Below are 24,853 nucleotides of genomic sequence, written 5' to 3'. Positions count from 1 at the left end.
TTGAATAGATTTCAAGCCCAGACCTTTGCATTTCTACAGCCCAGAAAGGACACAGTAAGATTGAAACAATTCTCCCCCTGACATGCGGGCACAGACATTTATATCAACAAAAACAGTTTGTGCAGCTAATTGGTTCTTCAATATCAAACACAATAGCCAGGATAAAAAAACCCCTCAAATTTGGCAGGATAGTGGAGTTTTGAGCCACTGAGCATAATAAAAGTTAATTGCACTTAGAGAATGCAAAAAACAAAATTAATTATGGAACTGTTAATTTGCATTGTATTTTTTAAGTGACTCACTAAAGCCAGATGGCAAAACTAGTTGGAATTACTAAAGGTATTTTCTTGCTAAACAGATGAATACAAAGTATCTGTTTAGAACACTAAGACCTTCTGTTTCAAAAATTTCTTTACTGAACAAGTCATGCTAAATATTTCAGTTCTTATGCCAAAAGGTAACATCTGGAAAAGGGATGCCTGGATGAACAAGAATTTTTCAGTTCCCATGCTGTTCCAATGCATTGCAAAGAGTTCTTGTTTGCCTCCTAAGATTTCCAGTATGGGCAGGAGCAAATGGATTGTTGAGATCTGTATAGATCCAGTGCACCAGGTTTGTGAATAGCTTTGTTAAACTCTAAGTCAAACAATGCTTAGTTAGTGTTTCAATTTTAAATGCTGATTTGTCTTAGCTTATAAAGGCAATTGAGCCTTCATCACATACCTATCTGGTAAAAATACTGTATTAGAAGAAAAACTTTAATGCTTGCTGTATTGGCAATTTTATTTCACTCCAAGGAAAAAGTAGATACTATGGCACAAGAGAAGATAATGGAGCTATAAATCACTTTTGGCTTCATTCATATGAATGAAGTTGCAAATTATTTCTGTGAAGAAGAGAAAAGTAGGAAGCAAGGTCCATAGTGAGCATAAATTAGCATAACTCCATTGAGTAGAAATTCAAATGCAATGCGCTAAGACAGGGCAGAGAAGATAAGGTACATCATGTGGCCTAAGAAAAACTCTTCTATAGTGCTTATATCTCTTTGTATTATAAAACACGGTTTGATAGGGATGCTTTTTCTTTACTACAGGTGGAGATAATTTCAAAATTTGTCTATTTCAGTTAAAAGGTTGAATAAAATCTTATAAAATTCCCTAGATATTATACATTTCATTAGATAAAGTATGTAACTTCATTCTGGGACTCTCACATAGGAATAACCAGCGGAAATTCAGATTTGCTCCCTAACAATTGTAGCAGCAGATAAATCTATAAAGATTCTGATTTAAATTCCCTTATTTTGGTGCTTTTTCTCCAGAAATCCATTTGCATTACTTACTTCCTCTCTCTGTCAGACTTGTAGCACTACTAAGGAAGCAAACCTATTTCTCACATTCTCTTACTGGAGTTTCTTGAGTCTTACAGAGATCTTGGATGTGTTGTGGCTGGTAATGCTAAACATCCCAGTGTCTGTGTCTTCTACTGTTTCTGCCCCTTCCTTTCCTGATTTAATGTTCATACTAAGACTTATATCTGACAGACTTTCAGACTCTCACCTGGCAGTTCAGTGTATAAGATTTCTGCTCTGAGATAACAGAAAATCCAAATGTAACATTTACAGCTTTACCTCTTTCGGTGATAGTATAGAAATGTAATCTTCGTATATAAGTCTTGCTTTTTCTTCAATAGCTTTCTTGTTCTGTTCCTTCTTTAGATCTTCACATGCAAGCCAGAAGAGCAGGTTCTCCTCACTATACTCCGTTCTAAGAAACTCTCTGAAAAGGTTCCTCCCAGCTGGTGTTTTCATCATCTTGTCAAAATTCTGAGCCCAAGACAAAATTTCATCTGCAGTAGGGTTTTGGCTGCAAAAGCAAATATCATTACAAATATGCTTCTATTTTTGTAACAGTGTTTTCATACATTCATCCAAAAATTCTCCTTTCAACTGCACTTTGGTCCAAAGTAAAAACTGGAAGCTTCAAGGCTTCTGCAGTAACAGGGGAATTTAGTTTGCTCTTCACTTGTGCATTAATTTTCCCAATAGCCCACTAAATGTGTTTAATTTTATGAGACATACACTTGACTTTTTATGAGTTTTCTGCTGTGTGTTCTTAGCCATGTGGCTCAAAGACAAAATCTCACAACAGTGCTGAATTCCTGCCTCTGCAGTTAAAGGAGATTGCAGGAAGCTGGAAATAGACTCTTGTGAGGAGTTTAGATGACACCTGATGTCCCTGCCTGCCTCTGATGGTGACAGTACACAATTTGGTTTAGGAAGAACAAGAAAAACAAAAAGCTCTTGGCAGCCAAAAGCATACTAATGAGGCCAAACAAAGTAGTAATTCAGAGAGATTTCAAATTAGCATATTTCTCTGTCCTTGTACCTAAGGGATGCTAAGCTTCCCTTTGTTTCATGCTATTGACCTGAATTATGATCTTTTGGCATGAGATGTGATGGATTTTGCTGGCAAAACTGGAAAGAGAAGAAATGGGGAAAAAATCCTTCTTTCCATTTCCTGAAGGAAACTATTTGTGGCTTTTACCAGTGGATGCACTGGGTAAGTGATCAGAAGACTTACTGGCGTCACTAATCCATTAATGTACCAATGAATAGCCTAAGAAAGTAATTTTCCAGATTACTTAATAACAATTAAATATAGTTTCAAACTTAATTTTGAGCACTCACTCTCTCCTTCTTGATCCAACACAAGGCCCTTACTAGCTGTTGTCATTAGCATCATTACCATGATGCACAATAAGTGACATTTGTCTATATAATTTCTGTTCAAGTCAATTTATCAACTCCTACTCTGCGTGCAAGGAAGACTGGATGATAGAAAGCTATTTGTGATAAATCACAAATTGTTTAACTGCAAAGTAATTGTAGACTGAATGAAAAAGTTTAAACACAGATTTTAGGGTAAACAGTCCTCTCAGGACTTTGCACTCTGTTGAGGAGAGGCAAAAGAGCCTGTTGAGGTGGATGGGGCTGACAAATAACCTGTGCTCCCTTATTGTCTGTTGGGAAGCTCTCTTCACTATCATATTTTGTAGAAATTTATGATAGTGTTCTCTCATAAAAGACTATGATTAGCAGTAAAGACAATGATTTTTTTGTGGTTGTTTTTACCATCATATATGTCCTTTAGTTTTAATTTCCTTTTTATGGGATTAGAGAATGCAGGGCCCCTGACAGATTACCATTTTTTCCCTGCACACTAAACAGGGGCCCAAGATTTAGAAGGAAAAGCTCAGACTTTCAGTGTGTTTAACCCAGTTCTCAAAATATGTGTTCTTTTGGTAAATTCCAGTGAAACCATAGTTCAAACTGTTTTATGAAAGGTTGCCATGTTAAAAATCTTGTCATGAAGTACACTTGTGACTATTATTTTTTCTTGTCTGGATAGACAGGAAAAATGCCCTCATGGGTAGCAGAGGCTTCTTACAGAGATCCACATATCAAACCATCCATGCACCTTCTATTTCTCCCCGTGGTTCTTCCCCACAAATAAGAAACTGCAAATAAGCCTAACATGTGAATTTCTTTGCTGTCATTTCATTGTCAGAAGAGATTTTACTTCCTCCTGTATATAATTTTTTGGAGGAAAAGCAATTAAAAGGACAATCCCAAAGAATTAAATCCAAGACAGTTCTCAATATTAAAGACAAAACACTTATTAGATAACAGTTTGACCAACTTACCATTCTTCTATGACCTGGATACTCTCCAGTTTGGTTGTATGCGTTGGCCTTCCTGCATTGTCTCCTCTATCTTCATTCCTAACAGTGAGGCTGCAATGTAGTACAACACTTTATTTTGTCTAGAGAAAGTTTATTTAAAACAATGACTATAGTTATCCAAACTTTTACAGGATATAGACCTATATAGGGTATTATTTTTCACTCTTGTGTCTAAAATTTGGAGAAAAAAATTTATAATGACTTTTCCCCTGAACTATGATGAATATTAATTTACAGTTGCTATTAGCACATGCAGTTTTTTAGAAGCTCACAGTTTATCCACTGAAAGATGGGCAAATACTTAGAGGTCACTTTTGGAGTGATTTCACTTAGTTAACTGAGAATACTAGCAACAGTATGAGTAGGAGGGATATGAGTATCTGAAATGGATATTGACGGGGCTTTGATGCCCCACTGGTTCTGGATAATTTTTCAGTCTTTATGAATGTTCCCTTTTCTCTCTGCAAGATACAGTGGCAGTAGATGGCTCAGATACAGAAATTAGCATGTGGCAGCTCCTTATGATTTCCTCTTCTGACCTAAATTTGTTCTCCATTCCAAAAGCTAAAACATACTGGCATCTGAGTAGAAAGGCATCCATTGCTCTGACATTACCACAAGCAAGGAAAAGAAAGACTTCCTTTATGCTTAAGACTTCCTTAAAATATGTTTTTAATGGTTTTTTTTTGCTTATTTTTTTAACCACTAGTGAGAATAACTTATTTTTCTGCAAATATCTTTTTAATCAGATTTGCTGTAGTGGTAAAGACTTCCTCTGTGTGTGTTTTGTGTGAATCTTGTGGAACATGGGATTGCCAGCAAACACACAATTCCCGATAACTACTGAAATAAAAAGTGTTTCGAGTGGCATAGATATTCATATGGAAAACCTGTTTCTGATAATTAAGCTTAAGAAGTGGAATGTAGTAAGGAGATGGAAATTTCCTTTCATCAGGTGTTCCTGATGTGTCTGGTTGAGAGAAAACAAGCAACCAAGCAAAAAATCCCCCCTCCAATCTCAAGAGCTCATATTTTGAATATTAAGTATTCGCCATATCGTGATGCTCTCAGTCACTCTAAGTGTTGCTACAAAAATATGTTTGTAGATTAAAGCTTCTTCCTCCCCCACTAATCTAAATAACTTCTGCTCAGCTCTAAGAAGAAATCCCGTCTCTGAGACATCTTTAGCACAACTAATCTTTCTTTATAGTTTCTCTGCATTTATGACTTTCTCCAACATTTTTTTCAAGCATTTGGCAGAGCTAATAGGTATTCTCAAATACTCTTCTGAAAACTGGAAGTTTAAGCTCCCAGGTAAAACAGAGCACATACTAAGACTTAAACATTACAAAGACGTACACTTGCAAACGAAGCTCTTTGATACTGGTTGCTCCTTCACTTACCTGCCAAGACCTTAGTTCAGGCCCTTGGTCCTGCTTCCCCTGTTACAGCGTAGGAATGCAGCTCCAGTGCTGCTAAGGTTGTTAGGGTGTCATCAACTGCTGCAGGAGAAACAACACATCCTGAACTCTGGGATTGGCAGGTAAAAAGCCTTTCCATCTCCTCTGACCTGTTGTTTGTTAATTTACAGAGGGAGCACCCAGGAAAGACAGAAAGGAGTTCCATATACAGGAGGAGGAAAAAAAGGGACTATCCACTTTCTTTCTGTCTTGTAGTCTTTAAGTCCACACATGTAACTGCTTAGGGTCACCTTGCATCTGGCCAGAGCACAAAGTTGGAGTGAGGGAGAAGCAGGGAAGACACAAAACTCTCTCCCTCCCTCCTTCCTTCCCTCCTTTGCAGTCCATAGGTAGAGCAGCATTTGTCTTCTCTGCTGGGTGCAGAGAACAGTGTCCTTTGGTTCCACAGAAGAGTAACACCATGGAAAGAGGAAACAGCTTGTGTAGGTTGCAAGTGCAATAGGGTGTTCGTTTGTCTAAAAGAGAACAAAGCTGCCTGTTTTCCTTCCTACATCACATGAGCAGCAGCTAAGCTCTACTGAGGTCATGTACTTGTCAGGTACTAGACATTGAAGGTTTGGATGCAGAGTCTTACTGGAAGTAGAAAGTGACTCATCTGAGAGCAGTCAGTATAAGTATACACTGCTAATTTAATCTGTTGTCTGAGATCAAATAGTGTTTGCTTTGCTCATGCAATATATCTGCTAGACTAGTATGCTAAATGACCCTGCTAGACTAATATGATGGGTTGATGAAGGGGAAAGAATGGAATGGTGAATAAGAGAAATAGGAACAGAAGCAAGAAGGCCACTAACTTCATTGTAATGTTATTTTATGAAGGGAATAACTAATAGACAGTATGCACTTTTATTTTCTTTAAAAAAACCCAAAACAGCAAAACAAACAACAAAAAGTTCAGACTGTGGGCCTGAAAAATAGTATGCAGTTTTCTGGTATCTATACCATAGTGACAATGCAAGGTATACTCTTGGCCCTGATTCTTTCATCTCACCATTCATAACTGGAGTTTAATGGCTGAAATTAGTCAGAGGACACTCCAAAGACAGAGGTGTCACACTGGGTTGGAACACATTTGGGTATTACATTTAAAACTGTGATACTTTTGTAATGCATCTTGGCCTAAATTCTGCATTATGTTTCCTGTGACCAAATACCACTACATTTCAACTTTTATTTATCTACATCTATCACGGTTAGAGTTCCATCAGATATGTTACTTTTCATATATTTTTCCTGTGAATGAAACCATCATTTTTATACTGAAGTACATTCAATTCAGGCATGTTCTGTTTTCACTCAAGGAACTGGTTCGTGATCTCTTAGAAAAATAATTAAATATTCAAGCATTTTTGACTGCAAAGCTAGTTTTAAAGCAGCCTTTAAGTAACTGATCACAATAACATATTGCTACCTTTTAACTTGAAATAACAACACTGCACTGCTCTTTCCTATGTTGCTATATTCAGCTGAAAACACCCTGACTGTTCATGTTTCTCTGGGGAATTCCAGCAGTCTGCAGCAGCAAAGGTGTTCTGTATACCTGGAGCTGATGGCCTTGATACATTAATCCATCATTGAAGCTACCTGATTGTGTCAGAAGGATTATGCTGTACAGTCCAATGCTTAACAGACTAAAACTAACAGGCTAAAGAGTAACAAAATTATATTAGTTAAGGCTTTAAGAAAAGGAAATTGCTGATACACCTTATCAAAAAGTAGTTAAATGAAAGGGAGGTGCACTAGTGACATCTGATGCGAACTAACATCTTTGGTGCTATTATTATTTATTAATTGGAATACACCCAGCAGATTACCCATGACAAAAGCACAACAAAACTCCTAGTGCCTCAAAAACGGAGAGTTTGACTCTAAAGGCAGAGTTTAAATGGAAAGCACCAGTATGTGTTTGTTCTCTGTTCATATGGAAAGTTTGTTCTGCCCACTTCTATGCTGATTTTATTGCTCTGGAGAGTACAGTAAAAAATACTTCAGTGGCTTGAACTCAATGTACCTTTCAAATATATCTTAGGTTCCTGACTGCTACAAAACCAATAAGTTTCTTGAACTACTGCAACAGTATAATTATGAGTAATTTCTTCTTGGAGTGAAGGTATTTCTCTTTTGCAACTTCCCACGCTTTGTAAGTAAAAAATGTAATGATCAGGGACTACTTGAAGAGATATAAATATTGAACAAATGACCACAAATAAAGGTGAGTGTGTCCAGGTTTCTAGCTGATGTGTTTTTGGAGGTACTGCTGGGATTTAAGGAACTTATCTTTATTTATTTAGCTGCTATTATTTGGCTGTTAATATTCAAGTTAAGCAATTAAGTAATTGTTCTGTTAAGTAATTACGTAGCTAAATCAGTAGTGAAGTACCCTGTTGCATGAGAAGATAAAAAATCCAAGCTAATTGTACAGATTCATCAAGAGTTGAACTAATTTAAGAGCAAGTATCTCACTGATTCTTCCTTCACGTGTTTCCAGCTGATGGTTTTAGCCTTTTGTAAATTGCATCCCTACTGCTGCACTTACCTTCTACTGCCATGAAGAAATGGAAGGTAATTTAGAGTGTGCACCTGATCATTCATTCTCTGTATATCCAGTAAACAAATGGTATTTAATTGGTTCCCAAGAGTCATGTTCTCATGTACCAGTCACCTAAATCTGGTGAATCAGTGAAATTACTCTTTTCACTATGGCAAGAGAACCATGCTATTGTGAGAGGTGCCAAGATTAATATTCTGCCCATATATGGCTGACACCAGGTACTATTCATTCAGGCATTTTCTCTGTTATGTGCCTCATATGCAGTATATCATCACAGTATTTTGTGATTGTGTCTGGCACTGAAGATAATGTGACTATTAAAACCTCTTGCCTTAATGGTGTTTTTTGAACTGCCATGGAGATGAGTAGAAATCAAAGTGGGACACTGTGAGCTAGTTTCATAGGATATTTGATTGGCCATTTAGGAGATCTGTGCTCAGTTTCTACCTTTTGGCTGAAATTTGTAGTCTTCTGGGCAGTGACTGCATCTTAGGCTGGACCTGTTTATGTCACACAGTTGGGCCATGAGCTCTCAAGCCACAAATGTAACAAGAAAAAATCTTTATTCTAGGCCAAAGGTCACATTAAGTCAATTGTTCATACATAATCTGAAGGTAGATTTTTTTTTTTTCACATGAAAATCAATATTCAGATTCTCTGGATAACAGATGTTCTGACAGTTTTCCTTCACTTTGATTTACCCTTTGAAAGAATATATCTCACTGGCACTGCACTTCACCCTATCCTACTCCCAGAAATTTTTATTGTCATCAGATCAAGACACATAATATTTTTTAGCTTTCTTAAAAAACCTACTGCAACTCTCTCCCCACAAAAGACCTCAAGAGATCAAGATTTATTATTTTAAAATAACAGTGGTAGATGATGTAAAATGACTATTCCCCGAAAGTCTTGAAAAACACATTTACCAAATTTACAAAACAGATTCAGATAGGAAGTATCTTTTCTCTTCTGACTGGAAGAGGAAAAGTCTTTAAGCAACTTACTAGACATGAAAAAATGAACATACGTGTAGTGCATTTTCCTGAAATGAGGGGAAAGTGGTTTTGAAAATTTAGTGCTGGTGCCCATCTTCGTCTCAGTCTTTTGCCAGCTGGGTAAATACCTTCACTCTGCAATTCAAAATGGGTGTGCTCTTGCTCATCTCCATGTTCTCTGATTTCTTTACTTAAAAGACGATTGGCTTAAAACATGTTATATGAAAAAATATATTTTTCAGGTTTTATTTCAGATGCAAAAAACCTGCATGCTAGTATCTTTTTGATTTTTGATTGTAGTTCAATCTGATCAAACTGTCTTCAATACTGCCATTCAACAGTCAGTCACTGAAAAATCAATTGTTTGCACAATTCTATTCAGAAGCTCACTCCCAAATGCCGAGACATGCTCTGTTATCTCAAAGATGTGGTCCCATATGCTGTATGATAGTGGAAAAGACAACTATGCTGGGATTGTTTAATTTCTTTTATGAAACCTGATTTGACTTATGACTCAAAATAATTTTGTAACCTCATTTTTTTCTGACAGCTGGAATATTTAAGCTTGATGTCACTGAATACTAGTCAGGATCATGTTTGTTTATGCACAGAGGAGAACGATGATTTTGCTACACTGCAAAGCAATTATAATGAAAAATAACTGCAATATTATTGTGATCCATTCATAAAGAACACTACAGCTATATTAATTTCAAATCACTGTCTTCTATCTCCCTTTTAATGTCACAAAATAAGTATCAATGAGAATGAAATGTTAAATGAACAATATTATCCAAGGACAGCTCTTTTTTGTAACCTGAGTAAAGGGTAAAAAACTTGTTTCTATTAAAGTTAAGAAAAGAATTCACTTTTTTTTGTTATATTAAGTGAATGATATCCAGAATGACTATTCTGAGAAAAACTAGACCTAGAATCATTCTTTTTATGAAGAGGTGATGCCTTGTATTAGACATTTTCACAGGCTCAGATAAACTTGCAGTATATCCTTAAAGTTCCTGGCTGTATCAGGGAGAAAGGGGTTATGTCCTTGTAAGAATAGCAAGACAGACTAAAGCTCTACAACTCTTCCAATAACACCAGTCTTTTCAAAACATCAGCCAAGTCTGTGGCAATAAATGAATTCTACAGTGGAGGCTTGCATGGATGCCTGGAGATCTGCAAGGCGAACATAAGTGATGTGCAGTGAACTTATAATTCCCATATGTCTACATTGGAAGTCTCTGAGAGATTTTGAAAGGAAATGTTGGCCAAAAGCCTATGGAATAATATGCTTATACTGATCAGAATATGGTCTTAACTCAGTCAGCAGAACATAATATTTTTTTTTACAAATAAGAAACAGATCAAAAGAATGTGAATTTTTTTTTTGTCATTAGTGTCAATCCTAGTTCTTTAGCAAGATAATGATTTACAGCTCTTCACTGAATTCAATAAAGAAATGTAGGATGTAAAATTTTATATTGAAAACAAGTTGAAATTTACTGAAAAATAGCTACATCCTACTCTGTGTAAAAAAAAAAAATTAATTTTCTTGTGCTTAAAACTAAATGATGAGATTGTATTTAGTAGACTGACATAGGTAAGCAGTCTGTTGGGGGAAAGCCAACAATTACCATAAGGCTATAATCAGCCCACTTGGCAGTGTCCACTGAAACTATAAACTCCTTTCAAAAAGTCCAGCTACCTGTGGTGCTGTGTTTTCTGAGTGCCAGAGTTAGATTTGCCTTAGGTGATAAGATGGTGCAAGAGGAATGTATGATCCAAACTATTTTTAAAATAAAAAAACAAACAAGCATAGACTCGAACATGGACAAAGATGTTTTAGGGTGGAAAAAAATGTGTTTGCAAATTGAATTTATAAACTTGACATCAGATTCTGTGAGTCTTTCCTCATTTAACTAAAAACCCCAGTCAAGTTTTTTTTTTATTTTTTAAAAATGCAAGTGTTTGCAAGTTAACCATCCTAGAGATTTTGTATTACAGCTAAAATTTCTCCAGTATTTCAAAGAATCAGGTGAGGGATAGAACACGGAGTCACAAACCTTGCAGCTCTTAGTTCAGCTTACAGTGTGGTCTCATTGTTTTAGCATACAAGAACTGCAGTAGTAACTGGCCTGTTTTTTCTTTTTTCTCATAGATCACAAAAAGTTAGATAAAACAAAATAAGTGGTTTGTCTCTTTCAATGAGTAGAAAACCTACAGTTTTTTGCTTTCCAATTTTTCTTTGCTGCATTTTCCCTCTTGATTCAATTTATGCTGTAGTGTGCATAGTGTTGCAGTTCATATTTTCCCCCCTTTTTCATCTCTGTTTAAAGAGCACACAGCTGAGAAATAGTCTGTGACAGACAGCTGGGCACTTCTATGTGTCATGAATGTGATTTCAATGAAAAAGCTTAGGATCCTCTGCTCAGGATCCAGTAATATTAAATGTAGGCAGACTTCTGGCTCCTATATGCACCTTTCTGCATACCATAAATCCTGTGGGCCAAGTGGGAGTGCAAGGTGTAAGTTTTTTGGTCTAATTTTTCCTACCCAGGATGGATGCAGAAGCTGTTTCACAGGCCCTTCTACCAATGTTTTATGGAGAATGCAGCTGAACTGAGTTTGTCTTTTGCATAGATTTGACAGTTAAAATTAATTTACTTCTGAATTGGGTTTCTAACAAAATAGTGTTTGTGGAAGAGTTTAATGACATTTCATAACTGCTTTTGATAGTTCTAAAAATAATTATAATTACAATTTGAAATTAAATAATCAGTTGTCTTGGTTTTATTCATTGTTAGTTACCATTATTCTTTATACTCTTTTGTGAGTAATTCTAGTTAATATAATAAAAGAATAGATTTAAATGAAATATTGTGCTTAACTTTAAGAAGCTCTTTAGAAAAATTACGGTCTGTCATAGCAGATGATGGATTTCTTTTCCAGTAGGCTTGCTGATTACAAGAGAAGAGATTTTCTATTAAGAAAACAGCTCATCAGGAAATCCAGCAGCTATAACTCTTAACTTCATGACACATGGAGAATTTATTAAGGCCTCATCTCTCAGAGTCCTGCAAACAGCATCTCCATTTTTCACTCAAAATCATGTTTATACTAAGAGCTGTGGAGAGAAGTACGAAGAACAATGCCTTACAGCATTAAAACCCAAAGCACAGCAAAAACTGCATTTTTATTTTGTATTTGAAGTATCCTTGCTTCCCTCAAACAGTCTTGAGATTTCTAGAAGAGTAGCATTGACAGTATGGTTGTGGAGTGTGTGGACACAGGAACAGAGATGTAGTCAAAACCCGTTGTGCCTACAGATGGGTATCTTGGCCCATTTACTGTCTTATTTCTGACACCAATACTGTAGCAGCAATCCAGGGTGACTGAAAGAATCACTGCCCATTCTCCTGTGTTTGTTCTTTACTGCTGCTCTTGCAGTGGTATTTTCAGCTTTTCTATGTGAAGGAATTACTTTTAGCTCTTTAAGATATTTAAGAGTTCAGAAGGAAATGCTCTTTAAAATACTCCAAATGAATAGGGTCCTACCTTTCTTCCTTGTGCAAACCTGGACTAAGTTCTGTGAGTTCCTTTGCACAAAGGTTTATGATAAGGTCAGATTATCTGTGTTGAGAGTTGTGAACTTTTCCATGAAAAAAAAGAAACTTCTTGGTTCATTTGAGATTGTATCTTTCTGCCATACTTTTCATGTGGGGGAGAATGGGTTTAATTTTATACTGTTTTTCAATTGCTCTGCTTTCTTAATAGTGTGCAGCATTCAGCCTAATTGGACAAAAGTTAATATAGATTCAACAGTAAACCATAAAAAAAAAGAAGATTGGTGGAAATCACAGTTTAAGATATCTGGAGCACTTCAGGCTATTAAGGTCTAGTCAGTTAAGATGTTTAGCTCTGTCCTGATAATATTATGTTGTGCTATTCCCCAGCTTGTGTAGAAGCAGAATTGAACCCAAATGATCTACTACTGCTTAAGAGTATAATCATCCCTTTGTTAATGGGAAATCTTGGCCAAGCTTTTGGAGTTTGTGTAAGATCATTATATAAGGTTATTAAATTACATCCCACATGGCACCATGCAGGTAGATCATCCTTACTGAAATACGAGTGCTAAACTAAATCACAGAGGGTTGTGCTCAGTAAAGCAAGTACTAAAAGGTTTTAGCAAATCTGCAGTGTTTCACTCTCTTCCCTTTCCTATATATTTAATATTTTAGAATGGAATAGATATAAAAACTGGCAACATCTTCTCTTCTAAAGGACAGCCAGGTTAACAGTCTATTTATAAAGCCATGAGTTTTCCTTATGTATTTTCCATCAAAGTAGAAAATAGTGTACGTTTGGCAGACAAACTCTCAAATTTGTCGAAACTACATTTTTCTTTTGGACCCCATGTAAAATTTGAAAGCAAAACCTTGTAGAAATAAAAACCCACATGTCAATACATCTTCCATCATAGATTGATATTTGCAATGTGATCTTTGATGTAATTTTTATATTGATTTATATTGAGTCTTTAGAAAATGTTCAGAAGTGTATTGGTAATGGAAAAACTAACCTGCTGGAAAACTCTTGATATGAATGGATGTTCTCCTAAAATACTCACAGAAATGTTTTGTAAACATTTAAGATCTGAGTTTCAGTGTTAAAACTGAGTTCAGTGCACTGAATTTAGCGTTTCCTGATTTTGAGAGGGAACCTCCTGTGTTACAGCTTGTTTTCCTTGTCTCTGATGTCATGTCACTGGGCACCATGCAAAGGACCATGGCTCCATCTTCTTTGTTCACTCACTTCAGGTTACTTAGACATATTGATAAGATCTTTCAGAGCCTTCTCTTCTCCAAGTGGAACCATGTCAGGTCTCTCACCTTTTCCTCACAGGGGAGGAATTCCAGTCCTTTATTCATTTTAGAGGCCCTTTGTTGGAATCTGCAGTATACCCAGGGCTATCACAATGAAAAGCCCAGAACTGGATATAGTGCTCCAAGTGTGGTCAGTAGTGCCACAAACAACATTTAAAAAGAAACTGCAATTGAGGAATATTTTGGGGGGTTACTTAAAAAAATGCAATTATATTTACATTTCGGGATAACTTCAGAGTGAAGGAGAGAACTGTTCTCAAGGTCAATGCAGGTTAAATGTTATGTGAAAGAAATGTTATGTTATGTTATGATGTTATGTTATGTTATGTTATGTTATGGTATGTTATGTTATGTTATGGCCCTTTTAATGGACAGCCTTGCTGAAGGTGTTGTTTTCTTCCTCTGCTCTTGTGTGACTTATTTTATCTTCCTACCTGCAGATATTGCAGCTCAGCAGGAGCTCAAAGGCAGATGGAAACTACCAGTGTGCACTGTACTTGAACTTCTTAAATAAAGGACAATATCTCCCTCAAACTTAGACTAGCACTGAGCAAAATTTGTAACTATGCAAGAGAGGAAAGAACTAGTGATTTAAATCAATCTGACTTTCCTAAATTCTTTTTTTCCTTACAACATTTTGTTCTTCTGAAAATCTATAAGAAAATATACTTTCTTCTGGATTTTACCTTAAAGAGGTTATATTAATTTTACATAATGATAGCCACAACACGAGTAATTACAACTTTTGTAAACTGTTAGTCCTTTCTAGGATATTTTTTTGAGATTTTTGTTCTCATATATGGAATGTAATTTCTGTAAAGGTAAGAAACTCAAGGCTTGACAAAGTTTATTTACCAATGATTTCTAGTGCAGTTACTCTAGCTTTTTTCCATTAGTTTAGAGATGGTTTCTGCTTTAGGCAATATTCAGCTCAAGGATGTATTTCTTTTGTCAGGTCACCCAACAGATCACTATTCTGGCTGTCAGCTTCATCCTTTCGTTCAGAATAATATTACCATTCATATTCCGTCTTGTATGATAGATACATTTAATTACTAGACAATCTGCAGTGTCCTTACTCCTGGCTACAACTATTTTCCAAGCAATTCCTTCATATATTTGAGACAATTAAAGGTGACAGTTCTGTACTGTTCAAAGAAATGGAAATTGTATCCCTTCAAAGGGTAACCACATGAATAAAAACCCTCCAAATCACTAGCAAGCAAGCCTAATGGTCTCAACTAATTCTAATAAATGAGCCTAATCTCAGTTTCTGTAGTGGCTTTTTCTTTATTATTCTTGGTTTTCAGATATTAAAGTAGGAGCAACAGTAAAGAATTGAGCTTGAATAGGATCACTACTTTGGTAATGTTGATAGATTCCATGGATTTAGATGTAGTTTTTAAATGGGAAGGGATGCCTGGAAACATTCATACTAAATTCACATTTTTAGTTTCATAAGGTGTTGCAGAGCAATCCAGTTAAAGAGAGCTTTAGGAAATTTCAAAGGATAGCTCCTGATATGATGATTTTGAACACCATATTTTGTGAAATTAGCCCAGACTAAACTAGTTTATGCTTATCCACATCACAGTCAAGTAAGATGGGGGATCTCCCACTTTACATTCTTCCAGATAACAAACAGGATTGAGACCCTCTGTGTATATTACAGACATCTGTTTTGTTAGTACTGGTTTCCAAATTTAGTTAGACCCTAAACTGGGAAGAACTTTCAGCATGGATGTCAACAAGAACTGAAATTACCCATTCCTTCATAATGGATGCTCAGCATCTGCCATTATCCAGCCCTTAACCAGATATTTCAGGAGAACCAGAGCTGCCATCTAGGCAAATATATGTGCTATGGAATTTTTAAGGGTGACTAAACAAGACTCATATCTCCTTTGCCTTTCTCACTAGCATAATGAATGTCTGACCCACTTTTCTAGTGAGAGGATCTCCATCTAATAAGTGCTTCCTACTAGAGGTCCAGACTAATTTCCATGAAATATTCTCATTTTTTCTCTTCAAAGCACTAGACATTTATTCCTGTTTCAATTGGCATTTTGAACTGATTTGGAATTATGCACGGTTAAAAAATAAACATGTGCAAGATGGAAATTCTGCTGCTGACAGATTTTAGTAGCCTAATTCTTTTCCCTTTTGGTTTGGAACTACAGGCTGCATTTATTCTTGTAGATAAAATGGTCTGGGAGAGTCTTGAGGTTGACTGGAACCACACAGCCCCAGTCCACTAAAGCCCATACCCAAAACAGGGTTTCTGCACCTGCCACAGGCCATTGGCTGAGACTTTGGCACTGGCCAAATCTCTGCTAGGGAGTTAAAACTTGCTAACAATTTACTGTACAGGCTGACCCTAGCCCATTAGACCCTGACCCTAAGTTTTGATTAGTGGTATAGACACAGTCGGTGTGTTTAATTTGGAAAAGGGTGTTTTGTTATTGTTTTTGCATGTTGAATATTAATTTTTTTATTATTCCACAATGAATAAAGTTAAAAGGTTTGCAAGGGGACTTTGGCACCTTTAAAATGTTACCATCTACCAACACTCCTTACTTCAGGTGATGTTTTGATCTCAAACCCATTGTGACCTTTCACGTACTTCTCTGTTTATGTGGTTTTCCACGGAGTTAAAGCATCTTTGTGTAAATATCTAATTGCAAATTTGTCATAAGAAAACCTAAAGCAGCCCAAACCCTGTCAAGGGAGATTTCAAGGGCTCCAAACTCCTAATACCTGTGAATCACAGCATAAGCTGGACTCAGGCAATCTCAGCACTCTTTTTTTTTTTTTTCTTTCCTCCAAAGCAACAGTCAAGCTGTGCTCTGGGGACAGAAAATCTGTCATGACATTACAAGTCTTCCTTCAGCCAGTGTTCCACAGACACTAAGCTGAACAGCATTTTGGTGCAGGCAGGTGGGAAATGGGTATGAGGGGTGAGGGAGAGCCAAGATACTGATGCTCTTAAGCAATCCATCTCTTAAACAGCCTCAGAGGAGGCATCAAGCTGCTTTTCACCAGTGGAAGTGATTCTGCTACTTCTTTCTCTCTCTCCAGTCTCCTCAAGAGCAGCTGTCCCCGAATACACTCTTGAGTGCTGTGCCAGGACAGAATCAAGATCATTTTATAAAGTTAACTAGATTTAGTCTGCTCTCTCCTTCTATGGAACTAGTGTTGGTGTCTTTTGCACCACTGAATTAGAATGAGCCTTGTGTAATCCCAAATCCCCTCTGAGCATGTATTTATTCTTCAATTTAGAAGAACTGCAGTTCTGATTTTTTTTACTGTAATTTTCTTTACAGAAATGTTTGCTTGAAGTAGGACTATTTTCTGCAGTTAGACTGATCACGGGTTTGTATCTTGTTAGTACTACACACAAAGGAATCTGCATTTCATTTGTGAATCTTCCGAAACATTTATTTAAAATTTGCTAATCTATTATGTTTACAATCTGCTCATTCTCTAACCTGCTTGTGTTATCACAGATGGGGAAAAATATCAGTAAACACATGAGCCTCCATCTGTTCCTCAAAATGAAATGAACTTTCAAAGTTTAAATTATAAGAATAAAATCCTGATACTGGGAAAGCTTGGCACAAAGAGCCCAGGGCTGGTTTTGATGTTAATGGGGGTTCTACCACAGGCTTGTGATGAAAGTTAACAGACCAGCTACAGAAGAAGCTGTTCCACTCTTTGCATTAGCCTTCTATTTTTATTATGTGGAGTAAAAAGTTTTTCATATATCTTTGAAAATAGGAACATTAATCAGTTTGCATGGACTTAGTTGAAAACTGTCAGAAGTGTTAAAAGTTTTTTCAAACCAGGATTCTTGGCTGGAAATGAATTTAGATTTATATATGCTGAACATCTGTGTAGTGTCTTGTGCACCTTTGTGCTTCCACCATGATTTCATGGTAGACTGGCAGCATCTTAGTGATTACGTCTTTCCACCACGTGCCAAAATAAATGCAGTGTAAGCTACCTTACAGCTTTCTCTCAGAGAAGGACATGATTGTAATTTACTTTATATGTCCCAGAAAGCAACAGCCTGAATCTACTTCTTGGCATATTTCCTGTGGAAACTCCTTGATGCTGTGGGAGCTGGTGGCTCACTGTCCTTGCCTCTATTCCAAGGCTGTGCAAGAGCTTGTGCTCCCACAGGAATTTGGAGGTAGGTGGCAAGAGGCTGAGAAGAAGAAAGGAAGAAGACAAAAGGTGGTGCATTAGCTTCGATTAAGGGATTACTTGGCTGCTTTTTGATGAGGGGAGATATATTTGATTAATTCAGAAGAGGACTCCATAGTGACCAAAAATGGTTCTCATGAGATTCAATAGGTTAACTTTAAGCTTCCTTTAGCTATTTTTACACTAATTTTTTTTTTTCTGTAAATGATATTTCTAAAGTCCTTTTGGTTTGCCAGTAATGCCTTGTTTTCCTGCATTCACATCTTACTCTCTAGAAGCAGATGAAGGAAAAATTATAACTAGTAGTTAGAAGCCGTTAGGATATTTGTGAGCCCACCTATCTTACACCTTGTGGCAAAGACATGTGCCGCCCTCTTTTGAAAAGGCAGCATTTCACAACTGCTTCACAGGGAGGTGCAAGAAGTGGTCAAAGCTGCCTTTACTTGCCAGCTCTGGAGCGTTGGGATAAGCTGTATGTTGAATCACATATGAGGTAAATTTGTAGTCTGGCTCAAGGAGAGAGCAGACTTCCAGGAATTGTTAGGCTAACACTGACAATCTGGCCAAGTGTCACAGCCCAGAGGTTGGCAAGTCAGGCTGTGTTGCCCTAGGAGAGTTGTTTAAACAAGCATGCACAGAGCCACCTGTCTCCAGCCTGCCCTGAGGATCTAAACTTCCATAAATTTCCAGCAAAATCACTTCCCCTGTCTAAATTGTAAAGGAGAAAGAGCTTATTAAATTTCATACTTATTAAGAAGATATGCTTCCCTGCTCTGTTTTATTTTTTTCCATTTAGAGATCTTTTGCTTTAAAGGGAAAAGAAATGCTTTACTTGGGTAGCATTTAATAAGCACAGTTAACTTACAGAAGTATGAAAAAAAACAAACTTGACAAGCTATTTATTCTTAGTGAGTATTCTGATTATTTTTCCAAATGCTGAGAATTTAATTATTTTATTTTAAGTATCTCAGGGAACTTTGAGAGGCCCATTTCTGAGGACTAGATATTTAAATCCTCAGTCCACACTCGCCCCATTGTGCATTCCATCGACAACAGGAATGTCTGCCAGCTTTCTCTTATGGGCTCAGCACTATGATATGTGGATTTAAAGAAAAGGCAATTTAAGACTGGTTTTCATGAATATCATGTTTAGTAGCTGTGTGACAAGCCAGATAATGAATTTTATCCAGCTCTAAATATGACCTTTCAAAGAACTGGTTCTACTTTCCTTACCAGTGGTGCCCATTGCACTCTGATAATCTTATGATACTGTCCCATAGTTGCACAAAACACAAGTTCCTAAGCCTTCTCTTCCTTAGAATAAATTATTCTCCAGGAAAGAGATGGAATGTTCTCATCTTTGACCTCTGCAATAGCAAGTGGTAAAAATATAAGGGTGTTCTATGATATTTTAAAGTATAAAAAGGTTCAGATTGGAACATCTTTTTCCCATTAAATATTTTTAAAAATATCACCTTCTATTTCAGTAAAATAGAGTACAGTAGCCTGCACTTCTGTATTCTGCACTAGAGTAAAAAAATTCCTGATGCACTTTTCCATATTCACTTTTTCACAGATGTGTTATTTTGAAAAAGTAAAACACAGAGAATTGAGTACATCTGTTTCAGACATACTGTCCTATGTCTTCAGGGAGGAAAAGAAGAATTAAAAACAAAATTAAAAGACAAAATATGTTTTTCAAAATCAGTGTTTTTGTTTCAAAGGTAAAGATTTTCTTTTCTTGCCAGAAGCTTTAACAAAATCCTGAGAGCCTGGGTTTTTCTTGTATCAGTCCCCCTTTAGTCTGGGACTAGTCTAAATTTCTGCTGCAAACAGGCATGGGAAGAAGGATATGGGTTTTGTTTTTGACATACTTATGAACATGTGGCTATAATTTATTGCATTAAATTGTTTTTTGTTTCTGTCCTTTCTTTACTTCTCTGTCTTTCAAACTTTCTACCACAGTTAAATAAAATAAAGCAGCCATAACTGTAGCCCCCAGAAAATATCTTTTATAGATTTAAGTGAAGTCTTGACACAATGTTTTGATAGCAAACTAAGATTGAATATGCCAGGAAAATATTATTCTTCTCAAAGTACTAGAGAGGTGGGAAGTGGAAAAAAAAAAAAAAAAAAAGGTGGGCTTTTTTGTTGGTTCTTTCCTTCATTTAGAGCACACAGTTTGTAAGGAGGATAATACTGAACCCCATAGAGAACAAATATTAATGCAATTTAAAATTGTTCTTAGAACTGTGTCTACCATTTCATATTTATGGCACAGGAGACAGAAATATTTTCTTGTAGGCCCAAGTAAACTGTGCAACTCTTGCAAGGAAAATGTTCCCTTTAATAAAGAAAAATATTTGTGTAGCAATGTCATCAGGAAGAAGTTTCAGAGTAACTCACAGCGGTCATAGACAAGTTATAAGAACTGAGGAGAGAGGTTTCTTGCCAAGAGCAACTCTTGTTTACTGCCAAGATGGCAAATACCCTATCTTCCCTGGAATCTCTTGTGTGTGGGAAACTCTCTTCCACAAGTCTTCAGCAGTTTTAATGGTTACATTTTTGGGTAAAGGCCTTTCAGTTCACTCACTTCAATCAAGCTACAAGTGAAGCTAAGTGATCATCTTCACTGATCGCCTGGAAACCTTTTCATGTACCCCAGACTGACATACTGCTAAAGGTCTCTTGCAGGGTAGATGTCAGATCCCTTCTGAGCCTTCTGTGTACTGTAAAAGGAGACAGATTATCGGGCATCAGAATGTCCCACAGTTTTCAAATTCACTGAACACCTTATGAAAGGAAGAGGGGATTAAATGATATGACTCCTGCTCTGGGTAGGAGACAAAGGAGGAAGCAAAATAAAATTGGCAGAAAAGCCAAAGTCCCTGTGCTAGTGCCTGAAGAGCTTTTTTGAAGAATGTAATTTAAAAGTGTTTTCAAGAGAAAAACAAGTTTCATGTCTGCTCAGAAAGCTGGAGTAATGGATTGTTAAACAAGGTTGGGGAAGTGAAATAGCAGGCTTACTCCTTAACCTTGCCAAACTGAGCTCAAAACTATATAAAGTCACAGCTCTAAGTACTAAATGGGCAACTCTCTGGAGAAAAAATAATTGAGGAAATTATGGACTGTCATGCTAAAGACTTACTGCAAATTTTGCAAGTCTCAGGCTACCCAAGTCATTGAAATTACGTCTCGTAAAGAAGCACATTCTTCTGTCCTCTATTGAAATGGAGCTTTGCAGAAACTTGACACATGGGATGATTCAGTCAAGAACCACAGGTACATGGTACTTTAATTGGGCAGTCTTCGTAAAATGAGTGCCTAAGGTCTATTTCTGGTCAGTGAAGAGAGGAAGGTCTATAGAAGGTCTTCACAGGGATGTACCATCTGCTTTTGCTGTTGGGAACAGGAAACAAGCCAACAAGTGTTTCCTGTTGGGAACTTCAGAAGTACTTTATTTTTTTCCACCGAGGAAAACTAGTGTTTCCTTCACTAGTTGTACTCAGAAACAAGTTCAGAGCTTAAACTAGTTGGCAATGTTATGAGCATACCTATTAGAATAAAACAGCCATTTTAATAGTCTTGTTAATCTCCCTTAATTTTCAATCTGAGCAAACCTTTGCAGTAAGTCTTGCTTTATCCCTGTAAACTGAGCAATTTACTGTCCTAATGATTGTCAGTGCCAAAAGATGTACTGAGCCTGTCTGCTATGGAGTTAATTCTCTTCACAAGAATCTTTATGGCACTAGGTTTTGGATTTTTGACCACAACAGTGTTGATAACACATTAATGTGTTATAGCTGCTGTTGAGCAGTCACTGCACAGCATCAAGGATTTCTCTGTTTCTCACATTGCCTTGTCAGTGGGCTGGCAGTGTATAAGAAGCTGTGAGGGGACACAGCTGGAACAGCTGGCCACAACTGACCAAAGGGATATTCCATACTGTATGACGATTGTGATCAGCAATAAAAGCTGCATAAGAAAAAGGAAGGATGGAGGTTGAGAGTTGTAGCATCTGTTTTCCCAAGTCACTCTAACATGTGATGGACCATGGTTTTCCAGGACATGGCTGAACTAATGGGAAGCCATGAATGGATTTTTTGTTTTGCTTTAGTTGTGCACACAGCTTTGCTTTATCAATTAAACTCTTTATGTCAATGAAAGAGTTTTGTTGCTTTCACTTTTCTGATTATTTTCTCCATACTGCTGGTGAGGAGTGAGTAGGCATCTGCTTGGGGCTGAGCTATATGGATTATTCCATAACAATAAAGAAGTCCTCCAAATAGTTATTATTTTTAAGAAAAAAAATATTAGAGAAAAATAAATAAAAGAGGTTTTTAATAAGATGTACTGAATAATTTCTCCAATTTTTTGCTGTTAACAAGTCTCTATTAGGCAAGATACTATTTCCCCAAAGGTCTGAATATTTTCCTGTGCTGTTGTGCAAACAGAAGACTTAATGCCTATTCTGATTTTAACATGGGGTAGAACAGAAGAAAACAAGCACCACATGATGCACAAAAGATATTTTCAGAATTCTAATGATTTATTTGGATATAGGAACTATTGAACTAACTCTTTGAACCATAAAAAGGGAATTTTTTTACTAAAATCTGCACATAGTCCTCCCATTTCTGTGAATGGTGAAGAAGTTGAGTCAATAAGCAGTTAATGATGTAAGAGCTATCATCAATCACACACAGGTGGAAGAACTGAAGAAAATTCTGATCTTGATAGAACATTGCCTTCCCCATTAATGAATCCAGCAGCATTTCCAGACAGGTATCTCTTGGGAAATTCATGTTACTCAGTTACAAAGACCTGTGGAACTAGGGAAAGCATGTAATTACTCTAAGTCCAGAGAACCTGTTACAATTATTGATTAGGATTTTCTATTACAGAGAACTACCCTAGAGAATTAATTAGCTAGAATCCTCTATATATGAGAGACTAATAAAGTTAATTACTTTTTAAAAATTATTATTATTTTTGTAATTTTTTAGTGTAGACAACTGAGGCAAGAACAGTAACCTGTATTCTTCCCCGACAGTTTTGATTACAAAGCAAATTTGTCATCACAATCAGTTACTTCATTTAAACTGAGATTCTGAAACATTTCATACTGCATTTTTCAAAGTTTTTTTCCATCTTTCCTCTAATAGAGCTTCCACTACAGAATCATAGAAGTTAAAGCTGGAAAATACTTATTAGATCATTTTCATATCTTTTGATTTTAGCATGAGTGATGTAAGTATTCCTTTGATCACTTATTTGACTTAATTTTGAAAACTAGCTAACAGGATTTCGCCATACCCTGTCTGATCTATTTTTAAAAAAAAATCCCAACCTCAAGTCCTGAAAAACCCTGAAATAAAGTAAAAGCAATTACTAGAAGAGCTGAAGGTACATCCTTCAGTGTTTTAAATCAATAATTACTCCAATTTTGATTTAATATGCATAAGCAGTTTACATATATAATGGTATTGCCTTCAATGTGACTTCTGTGACTGCAAGGGTCACAAGAGCTTCAAAATAGAGTACCATTTTCAAATTCAAGATTTCTTGAGTTGCATCATGCTTAAAAAATTAAATCAGTTGTCATTAAGTTTTAGGAATTAGACTGATATTTTATTGAATACTATTGCTATTATATGAATACTATTGATATTATATGAATATTAATCATATTCTTGTATGCAAGGCAAAAACCAACCCTAGCTGTACATGCACAATGATGGGCTTTATTTTCATTCAGGAAAGAGATGTTGTATTCAGAGTGGATAATTCCATGAAAACATCATCTCTGGGGTTAAAAAATAAGCAGAGTGCTAGGAATTAGCAACAAAACTCAAGAGCAAACACAAAACATGGTGCACCCATGTCTCAACCACAAAAACAGATCTAGTGACACATCTCAGACAGGAAATAGAATAGGAAAGGGACATAGACACAAGGTAGGTGAGTAAATAGGACAGATAAGGATAAATCATGGTCTGGGTCACTCTGTATCACAGAGATTAAAATAGAGAAGGCTGAGGAAGAAAAAACAGCTGAAGGGAGAGAGCTCTGTAAAATCTTGACCATCCTGGAAATGATTATTCACTGTTCTTCACATAAGAATAAGGAAATTTAAATTTAAAATTAAATTAGTTTCTAGTAACACAAATTAAAGGGAGTAATACTTCATGGAATGCACAGGCCTAGTGTAGAATTTATTGCTAGAGGGAACCCTGGATGCCAAAAGTTTAGTTTAGTTCAGGAAGTTGCTTCAGAAAATGGTTTGACAAATTAAGGAAAGAAAATTCCACCAAGGTCTATAAACCACACAGAAAGGAGCCCTGGGACAGGAAATACCTAAGTGGCAGATTGAAAATAGCTGTGAGGTGTTTTGAGTAGGTAGTTTGAGGAGGTGCATATCTACTTGTTTATTCCTTATCTTGTGGTATTTGATAAAGGTGAAATATCTTTCTGAAACAGGATACCAAGGTAAATGAATCTCTGGCCTGTAACAGTAGAGCTGATATTGTGCCCTTGTCCCAGAGCAGAAAGAAAAGTGACAAAACACCATCACTTTACTTCCTATTTAATACACTTCCACCTATTTCTCAATATGGATTGAACATATTGCAAAGTAATTTGGTAAAACATGAGCTCTGGCTCCTTCTTGCTCCAGCAATACTCTGCCTTCAGGTGAAACTGGAAGTAACAGACAAGGCACGTCCACTCTGCTACTGCCTCCAGGATGTGGCAGTATCTTGAAAAAAACCTGTCCCATTTGGTACCTGGTGCATATATGCTGGTATGTATTTTTAAATATACTGAAGAAAATAGCCTCAGATTTTAGACTGGGGCCAGATGGCTGATTGAAGTGAAAATAACACAGATATACAGAGAAATGGACACTCCAAAGAAGCTGAACTGTCTGGTTAATATGATGCACAGGATCTGAACAGTACTGCATGTCATTTACCTTATATTTCAATA

At 36.5% G+C, this 24,853-nt stretch overlaps 1 protein-coding gene across 6 annotated transcripts in view; it reads right to left on the bottom strand.

The window, feature by feature from the left end:
• Nucleotides 1-24,853, bottom strand: part of RGS17 (regulator of G protein signaling 17) — a 71,909-nt gene that overhangs the window by 4,983 nt on the left and 42,073 nt on the right. For 5 of the 6 annotated variants that reach the window (XM_015622707.1, XM_015622708.1, XM_015622709.2 and 2 more), the window contains 2 exons: nt 3,706-3,795; nt 1,631-1,865 (listed from right to left, as the gene is read on the bottom strand). In XM_015622707.1, coding sequence (XP_015478193.1) covers nt 1,631-1,865; nt 3,706-3,795 — 325 coding nt within the window. The remainder of the gene's footprint in view (nt 1-1,630; nt 1,866-3,705; nt 3,796-24,853) is intronic. The other variant, XM_033512743.1, reaches the window with a different exon arrangement.

The sequence above is a fragment of the Parus major genome, chromosome 3 (assembly GCF_001522545.3).
Source record: "Parus major isolate Abel chromosome 3, Parus_major1.1, whole genome shotgun sequence".
Lineage (NCBI taxonomy): Eukaryota > Metazoa > Chordata > Aves > Passeriformes > Paridae > Parus > Parus major.
Note: the sequence above shows the minus strand (reverse complement) of the source record. Positions and strands in the feature narration are given on the sequence as shown.